This window comes from Acipenser ruthenus, chromosome 26 (genome assembly GCF_902713425.1).
Source record: "Acipenser ruthenus chromosome 26, fAciRut3.2 maternal haplotype, whole genome shotgun sequence".
NCBI classification, from domain to species: Eukaryota; Metazoa; Chordata; class Actinopteri; order Acipenseriformes; family Acipenseridae; genus Acipenser; species Acipenser ruthenus.
The window spans coordinates 23,327,410-23,335,980 of NC_081214.1; the positions used below are offsets into that span (position 1 = coordinate 23,327,410).

Sequence of the window (8,571 nt, forward strand, 5' to 3'; positions counted from 1 at the left end):
TACAGAGACTAGGGTGTGTGAACTATGCATCAGCTGCAGAGACACTTACAACAACGTCTCACCCAAAGACGGAGCACAAGGAGATTAAGTGACTTGCTCAGGGTCACACACAATGAGCGGGTGGCTTAGGTGGGATTTGAACCGGGATCCTCCTGGTTATAAGCCCTTTTCTTTAACCACTGGACCACACAGTCTCCTTTACCAATCCGATTATGAGTTCCGCAGTATTCAGTACGTAACAAATGCCTAATGACATTAACCCTGTGTTTAGAATCTGCTTACACAGATGCAGAATCTCACATTCAAGCACTGATTTAAGCAATGTTTTAGTCTTGGGTTAAAACATTGAGAATAAACATCAAACCCTATCTGACACAGTTAAGATGCAATTAATTAATACAATTGGGCTTCAAAAGTCCTTAACATTTTTTGTTCTTAAACCAATCCTTAAGAGTTTAAATATGTAGTAAATATGAACATTGCTTAAAACAATATGAATCAGATAATAGGCACTCTAGTGATCTATGCATTGAACTTAGTTAATTATTAACCCATGATGTGCCATTGTCCTCATTTGAGGACAGGCTACTTTGTCATTTTGTGGAGTATTTTTTTCAAAGAAACCCCTATTTGTTATTTTATGGGTTAAAATAATGAGTTATCTGTCGGAGGGGTTTGTCGAGATTATGTGAAGTAACCTGGCCATTGCTTTTGATTGATTACTTGTTTTAAACGTGTGGGGGTAGATAATGGGTTTCATTGTTTTCTGTATTGTGTTCTGATAATGCTGTTAACTGCTGTCGAATCGTCTCACATTCAGATTACAAAGGGCTGCTGTCTGAACGCTTCGACAAATGACGTTTTGTGTGCTAAAAAAAATATATATATTATTTCCCCAAATGTAGCCCAGCATCTTTAATTTTATATATTTTACTGGTGTGTGTGGTTTATCTGTATTCATTTATGGAGGCCAAGCGACAGTATACTTGCTAATACAATAATATGTCCATCTAAACGCTGTGGTATCAATGCTAGTCCCATCGTTTTTTTCTCTTGAAAACTGTAACCTGGAGAAGTTCTCATCAAGACGCTGCTGTAAACGAGCTAAGTGTAGCTCATATAGCTTTCCTGAATAAAAAAAATAAAATAAATAAATAAATAAATAATCAATCGACCCACGGCTAACCCCCGAAACGAAAAATGTGTTTCTATAGAAACTAAATATAATCCTTATAAACATTTTCAATTGTTTTGTTATTTAGGTAATAAAAAAACAAGTCTGTTGAATGTGGACCATAAATCAATTATGCGATGTTACTGAACTGAGAGCTAGTGTTGTGGTTATCTAGTTTTCTACACATTAATTGCTATTATTACATAACGGTATACATACATTAAAATGTACAGTATTTATATCTTAATTATATAACACGGTATAAATACAAACTGGCTTTTCCTTTTATGTATGTTTCTACAGAATATTAGTGCTTTTTAAAATCATATTTTTAAAGAGATTGTTATACGGTATCGGTGTTATTGATTTTGGACACTATATTTGAAGATACACCGGCTTAACTTAGTTTACGTTCATTTAGATCTCCAGCAATCTTCCAAACGAGAGCCCAGCATGCCCGTGTATGTAAATATATTACAAATCGCACCCGGGGCGCCGCGCGCAGCCTCGCTCTGAAGCCTTGCACGTGACCACTATAAAACGCCAGCCGCCTTTGTTTGCTTCTCATTGCGTACTTTCATTTTCACAGGAGAGGTAAGAGGGGTTTGTTATTAATTACAAGTGGTGGTAGTACTACTGGGTGTTGTAAAATACATATGTGAATCTGCGTATATCGAAAATGCATGCGCTTCGAAACATTTCTCATATTTAAGAATCGTTTTTTTTTTTATTAGTAAACATTTCTAAACGGTAGTTTAGCGCAGCGCCAACTGGCCCTGTGAATAGACGCCATTTTAGAAAATCTTATACTTATGAAGTTATGTATTGCGTTGTTGATGACGTGTGTGTGTGTGTTTTGGCTGGGCTTTCGGTTTTTATCGATACAAGTAATGTGTTTTAATTCGGTTTGTATTCTCAGCTTCGGAAAGGAAAGCCTGCTTGCTGGGAGAGTCATTGTTTGTAATCCGCCATTTTGTTTGGTGGACCAGCACGTTTCGCGGCCTGTACAGCCAGTAACTGTCACACCAGGCTGTAGATCCCTGCTGAAATAATAATTTGCTTCACATACAAAATCAAATCTGTTACATACTCGTACACCTTGATTGTTTTAAACTAATGTGATAAAGGCGTTGTTGGAAGGACTTGCCATGTTCTAAAACATGAATCTGTACTTCACGTACCCAAATGTATCAGCATGTATTTAAGATGCGCTGATTCATGAAAATAATTCAATCAAACTACTCATTTTTAAACAAAATAACTCATGCGGGCGTGTTCAGTTCCTCTTGGCCCGTGCTAGTTTTGACTCTCGAATATAAGCTAGTATTCTAAACTTTGCATTAACGCATTATATGTAAAGTCCAGTGTGCTGTAGAGCAGAGCCCTATACATCCTAATCAGTACAGCAACACGCGTTTCTATACTCTTTCTCTTTTAGATTATAACAAACAAAAAAGCCGCAATCATGGCTGAGGCTGACCGACCAGGGAAACTCTTCGTTGGCGGCTTGAACACCGAGACAAACGAGAAGGCCCTTGAACAGTATTTCACCAAATACGGCAGAGTAGTGGAAGGTAGGCCTGGAACGTATTGAAGTTAACCAGGGGTCAGTGTAGCACTGTAGTCTGCCACAGTTTGTAAACTAACGTGCATCAACTAGGAAGGCACGTGTTGCAGTATTTCTGGGTGCATTTTCGTCGCCAGCAAATTTACAGTAAATACAGTATTTGGTCGGAAATGCTTATCAACGTGGGTGATTTTAGCAAATGGGAGAAACTTGTAGTTTAAGCACTTATAATTAAGTGAAACGGTTTGAAGTGTGGCAAACCTAGAGAAACAATAGTCCTCCTGAAGACAAACCCTTATCTGTACAAGCTATGATGATAAAATGTGGCTTTGATCAATTATGAACTGATGATGCCTTCTTTGTCCTCTAAGAAGTTCTGAGCTTGCATGCTTGATACATTACTGTGATAAACTATTCTGTACATCAGACTAAATTCTACCTTTTCTCTTTGCTTTAAGTGCTGTTGATGAAAGATCGTGAAACAAACAAATCAAGAGGCTTTGCTTTTGTGACCTTTGAGAACCCAGCTGATGCAAAGGATGCTGCAAGGGAAATGAATGGAAAGGTATTGTCAGCAGGGAATTCTAGATTGTAATGACATCACCGCTGCACGCCACCCCTACCTGTGTCACTGTTAAACTTCTTTATTATTCTAGACCCTTGAGGGCAAACCAATCAAAGTAGAACAAGCAACAAAGCCGTCATTTGAAACTGCCCTTGGTCGACGAGGGCCTCCATCCCTTCATCCAAGGAGCCGCGGACCGCCGAGAGGACCTAGAGGCGCTCGAGGAGGACCCACAAGAGGTAATTGCTGTAGGCAAAAATGTGCACTATTTCCAGCAATTAACATTTTCAGAAGACTTTTCTCAAAGATGGTAACATTAAGTGACCCCAAACCTTTGGCACATATGTTGGCTGTGATTGAAAAATGTGGCTTTGATCAATTACAAACTGATATAGCCCATCCTGTCTCCTCTAAGAAGTTCTGAGCTTGCATCATGTCAAGATGTTTTCCACAGATATATTCTGTCTACAGAATGGTACTTGTAGGGTTTAATATTGTGTGTTTTTTGGCTTTCTCCTCCAAGGCATGTCATCTAGAGGTCCACCACCAATGAAGAGAGGGCCTCCCATTCGCAATGGTGGCCCTCCACCCAAGAGATCTGCTCCTTCAGGACCATTGGGACGGGGTAAGTGTCTTGGCTATTAAAAGGAGATGTGCTTAACTAGCAGCTGCTGTTGGACTATATAACAAACTGTGTACATCAATGTGTCTAGGCTTAACCATTGAGATTTGTGTACATCCTAGTACTGATCTATATGGGTATTTTAAAATTCATTTTGGCAACTTGAAACAATAGACGCTATTCACTTAGTGTAGTGCAGCATTGTGAAAATGCTGTGCTGTCAGTGCTTGTCTTTGTACTAGTGTGAGCTGTGATGAAAAAATGTGGCATTGATCAGTTGTAAAATGATATTGCCTATGTTGTCCTCTAAGAAGTTCTGAGCTTGCATCATGAAAATAATTTACTCCTAGATTTGTAGATGCACTATAACAGGATATATTTGTTTTAAACTAGATAAAGGAAACTAATCCTCCTTCACTTTTTAGCTCCCATGTCCAGGGAAAGGGATCCTTATGGTCCACCTCCTCCACGAAGAGACGCAATGATGTCCAGAAGAGACGATTATCCATCTCCACGAGATGACCATTATAGTACCAAAGACAGGTATGTTTAGTATTTCAACATCCTTACAATTGTATGGCTTTATGACCATTCAGGCTACAATGTCAAAGTAAGCTTTTAGTTTTTGTTTATTTTATAGCCTGTTAGTTATTTATAACATGTGGCCCTTTTTTCTCCAGTTACTCGAGCCGGGATTACATCAGCTCCAGAGATTCAAGAGACTATGCTCCACCACCAAGGGACTATGCTTATCGTGAATACCCACATTCCAGTTCCCGTGAAGAATATGGAGGATCAATGTCACGGGCATACAGGTATTCAGTCATCTCTATGAATATACAATAGTACTTAAATTATACTCCCCTTTTTAATTCGAACGGACTGCACTTTTCTCACCCTCAAAGATGTTTGCCTGGCTTTTTTCTTTAGTGACCGTGATGGATATGGGGGTGGCAGAGAGTCTCGGGGCTACCTGGAACGTCCCAGTGCCGCTTCCTATAGGGACCCATATGACAGCTACGGTAAGATTAGCTATTTATAGTGCATCTGCACTAAAGCTTGTGTAGAAGTACGTTCCAGAATGTAGGACTTTGTGAACATGGAAATAATGCCTCTGAATTTCAAGCTATTTTTTTTCCTGGAAAACCGTGCATGGTAACTTGCTGTGCAGAACGCAGTTCAACAAAATGTCAATTTCTACAAGGAAGCTTGCACTTGACCTTTGCGGAAATCCGTTGCCACGTTCCCAGCTCAAATGGCAAGAGAAAAATGCCAATCTGGTGTTCTGCAATACCACCTGGAATTTCAAAAGGAATGAGAAAAAGGAACGCCAAGCCGCTTCTAAAGGAAACCTGCTCAGTGGCATGTTGGGTGTGTCTTTATCCTCGAGGCAGTAAATGCAGTTGCCACCCTCCTGTAAATTGATGCTGGTGGATAGTTTTAAGGGGGTGCTAAATTTTAGTCTACAATCCCTTAAATTTTTTTCACGGTGGTGGGGAGGGATTGTGTAAACTTGTCCACTGGTTTGAAGGGCTATTTTTAAATTCATAATTTTTGGGAGGGGGAGGGGGGGGTGGGATCTAAAAGAAACCAAAGAAACAATCACAAAACCATACAAAAGTCACTGAAATCCTACCTGCACTTAACCAGTAAATTCAAATGTCCTGTAATGGCTAATGGGAGCTACCCCATGCAACAGCAGTATATTTAAAAAAAAAAAAAAAAAAAAAAAATGCGAAAATGTTTAACTCTTGATATAAACATGCCATTACCTGACCCATTGACCCTGCAGGTAACTCGCGCAGCGCCCCACCTTCAAGGGGCCCTCCACCATCCTACGGTGGAAGTGGCGGAAGCAGTCGCTATGACGATTATGGCAGCAGTTCCCGAGATGGATATGGAAGTCGCGACAGTTACCCCAGCAGCAGAAGCGACCCTTACTCAGCCAGCCGTGGCGAGCGTATTGGCAGGCAGGAGAGGGGGCCAGCCCCACCACTCGAGAGAGGCTACCCTCCTCGAGATTCTTACAGCAGCTCCAGCCGTGGCGCACCTAGGGGTGCCCGAGGAGGAAGTAGATCCGATAGGGGCATTGGCAGAAGCAGATACTAAAATGGACCACAAAAAAAAAAAGCCTGAATCATATACAAAATGTTTTTAGCTCCAAAACAAACAAAGTGAAAAACAAAAGGAGACTGAACTTTTGAGGACTGGACAAAAACAAAACAAGGCTTAAGTTTTTTATTTATTGTTGAGCTTTTCCCATGCCCTACCCCTAACACCTGTTTCATTTGAGAAGCGTTAAATTGAGTGTTTATAATTGCATTTTTTTATTTGTTCGTACTACAGTAAGTTTTTTAAACAGTGATTTGTGTGCTTGTTTAAAAACTTTTTTGTACACTAGTGCTGTTAAACTGAAAAGTATTCTTTCCCTGGAGTAACATGCCTTCATTTACAAATAAAGTTTTTATCAAAATGAAAAATGGTTGGAGAGAACTAAATTTCAGTACCTTGTATGCAAAAAGCTGCATTTCTAAAGCTTCTACTGCCTCTTCCTGAAGTTCAACTGAGCCCCATAACCCCATCCTCTCTTCCCCCATACTGCCTCAAGAAAGTAACTGGAATCTTTAACTATAGATCAAATTACATAAGTCACATTTTATAAGTGCTAAGTTAACTTTACCCATATTTAACTTGCCACTTGTATTGGGCCAATGGTTTCCCTGTAAGGAACATGGGCAAATGTTTCTCACCCAAACTCTTTACAACAGTGTATAGTGTCTCCGTTCAAAAGGATCTTCGTCATGCATAAAGAATAAGCTATGAGGGCTTACAGCGACCTAGCCAAAGAAAACTACAACCAAAACGCAAGCGAGTCATTTCAGCATTCAGAAGGTTTAAACAAGTTGCCCGTGAAACAGCAGATGGTAAGCAAAGCAAACTTTTTTTTTTCCGTCTAAGTGCAATATGACGTGAATAGCCTTCTCCACAGTGGTTGGTACAATTGCACGCACACTGTGCTACATCAGTTTTGAAACTATTACCTCAGAGGGCTGACATCAATCCTTCACAATGAAAAAGCAATGCTGCAGAGCAGCGCGAGCCTCCCAGATTCTGCATTTTGCAAATAGAGATTTGATCTCGATATGGCTTTGTGGTATACTTTTCTATTGACAATCTTAAATGCAGAGCTCCAAATGTGCAGAAGTAAAGCGCCTGATGAAGTGCTTAAATGGAAGGCTGTTCATATTCATCCTAAATGTTTTTTTTATATGTATTTAACTCAAACCGTAAAATGAACTCTATTTAATTGATTGTGGATTTGAATGTTAGGGCTCCAAGTTCAACACTGGGATTTTAAGAACGGTTCTTGGATAATGCAGTAGGTGCAAGCTGTTCCAAAATATTTTGCGGCACGACTTCATGCCTTTTAAACAGGGAGTAAAGGCGACAGGGAAGTGCTCTATTTAAAGAAAAAAAAAAAAAAAAAACACGCAAATAAGTGGACTCAATGATGGCAATGGCTTGGAAGTCAAACTAATCTGGAAAAGTAAAAAGGACCAAAAGCAACTTAAATCTTGGTTTTAATCTTCTGAAGAAAAGAAATATTTACTTTGACTTGGGACAAGCGCATATGTGTTTTAAATGTGATCCTGGGTTTAACGTAAGTGGTATTTCATTTTCTTTTTCTTTTTAAATAGTTATTGGTGGTCTAATGTTCGCTTGTTTATTGCAGGATGACGTGCTGTAGCAGATTAGTTTGCTAAATAGCAATTTCTTCCGCAAATTCGGTCTGAGGTTTGGCCGAGTAAACCAATACCATAAGAGAACTACATGGTAAGCTTGTTTCATATAAATATTGGCATTAAGTTGGTCTTTTTAACTAATTTACTTTCTCGCTTCATTTTTCATAAGTAAATGTATAATGCTACTAATGTTTGTTAATCTTAAACCCTGTTAACAATTTAATAAGAGGGGGGGGGGGGGGGGGGGACACACGCTTCAGTGCTTTGAAATCTAAAGGAAAACTGTTCTGTATTTATAGCTGTTAGGCTCCTTCGTAAAATAGTATATGGATGTTGAGACCAGACCATATTTGAATGGAATGTTTTAACTGGATTGACTAAATGTTGTAACGTTTTGTTTTGCACAGGTGAACCAGTGGCGAGATTGTACAGGAGCGTGCTGTTGCTGCATGGTTCTCTAAAGACCAGCAAAGTCCTTGAAGCAGTGGAAGCTATCATTGAAAGTGATCATTTTGAAGTTATTAACCTTTTTCAATAAAAAAAAAAAAAAATAAAGATTCTTTGTGAATTTCCAATACTGTTCTGCTCTTTTAATATTCAGTTGCAGCACCACTGAAAGGTTGTGTATGCACACATGCATTTTTGCAGACATACCTGGTGAGTGTCCGGGGAAATAATACTTAAGATGGGGGTAGGGGTCTATTAAATTGATTTAAAGTGATGGATCTTAATATCCCTGCCATTCAAATAATACAAAATAAAAAAATAAAAATAAAACTCTTGTAGCAGAAAAATACTTAATATGTAAGCTTGCAGTGTTAGACATGTCTTGTACATTCAACATTGGTTGACAAGTAACTGAAGTGAAATAAGAGCATGTGCATTCAGATACAGCTTGTC

General features: G+C 39.2%; 1 protein-coding gene and 3 non-coding genes across 6 annotated transcripts; all 4 read left to right on the top strand.

The window, feature by feature from the left end:
* The first annotated feature begins 1,679 nt into the window (after positions 1-1,679).
* LOC131701699 (RNA-binding motif protein, X chromosome-like) lies at positions 1,680-8,246 on the top strand. Of its 3 annotated transcripts, XR_009308955.1 has the most exons (10): positions 1,680-1,768; positions 2,613-2,748; positions 3,200-3,306; positions 3,398-3,545; positions 3,830-3,931; positions 4,354-4,471; positions 4,609-4,743; positions 4,859-4,950; positions 7,662-7,762; positions 8,079-8,246. XR_009308955.1 is itself a non-coding variant. In XM_059001182.1 (9 exons), the coding sequence occupies exons 2-9, from the start codon at positions 2,640-2,642 to the stop codon at positions 6,035-6,037; spliced, it is 1,128 nt and encodes a 375-aa protein (XP_058857165.1). In that variant the 5' UTR covers positions 1,680-1,768; positions 2,613-2,639; the 3' UTR covers positions 6,038-6,408. The 3 variants fall into 3 exon arrangements, 2 of the variants coding, with proteins under 2 accessions (XP_058857165.1, XP_058857166.1); XM_059001182.1 differs by lacking the exons at positions 7,662-7,762; positions 8,079-8,246 and adding an exon at positions 5,721-6,408; XM_059001183.1 differs by lacking the exons at positions 2,613-2,748; positions 7,662-7,762; positions 8,079-8,246 and adding an exon at positions 5,721-6,408 and having other exon boundaries at positions 1,746-1,768.
* On the top strand, positions 3,049-3,125 carry LOC131701800 (small nucleolar RNA SNORD61). The gene has a single exon (XR_009309010.1). It is a non-coding gene; the product is annotated as a small nucleolar RNA SNORD61 (small nucleolar RNA).
* Positions 3,656-3,734, top strand: LOC131701802 (small nucleolar RNA SNORD61). The gene has a single exon (XR_009309012.1). It is a non-coding gene; the product is annotated as a small nucleolar RNA SNORD61 (small nucleolar RNA).
* Positions 4,176-4,252, top strand: LOC131701801 (small nucleolar RNA SNORD61). The gene has a single exon (XR_009309011.1). It is a non-coding gene; the product is annotated as a small nucleolar RNA SNORD61 (small nucleolar RNA).
* Positions 8,247-8,571: the final 325 nt, after the last annotated feature.

Coding starts and splice junctions, on each gene's coding strand:
- LOC131701699 (XM_059001182.1), top strand. CDS start 2,640: ATGGCTGAGGCTGACCGACCAGGGAAACTCTTCGTTGGCGGCTTGAAC. Junction 2,749..3,199: donor ATACGGCAGAGTAGTGGAAG/GTAGGCCTGGAA, acceptor CTTTGCTTTAAG/TGCTGTTGATGAAAGATCGT. Junction 4,744..4,858: donor TCAATGTCACGGGCATACAG/GTATTCAGTCAT, acceptor TTTTTTCTTTAG/TGACCGTGATGGATATGGGG.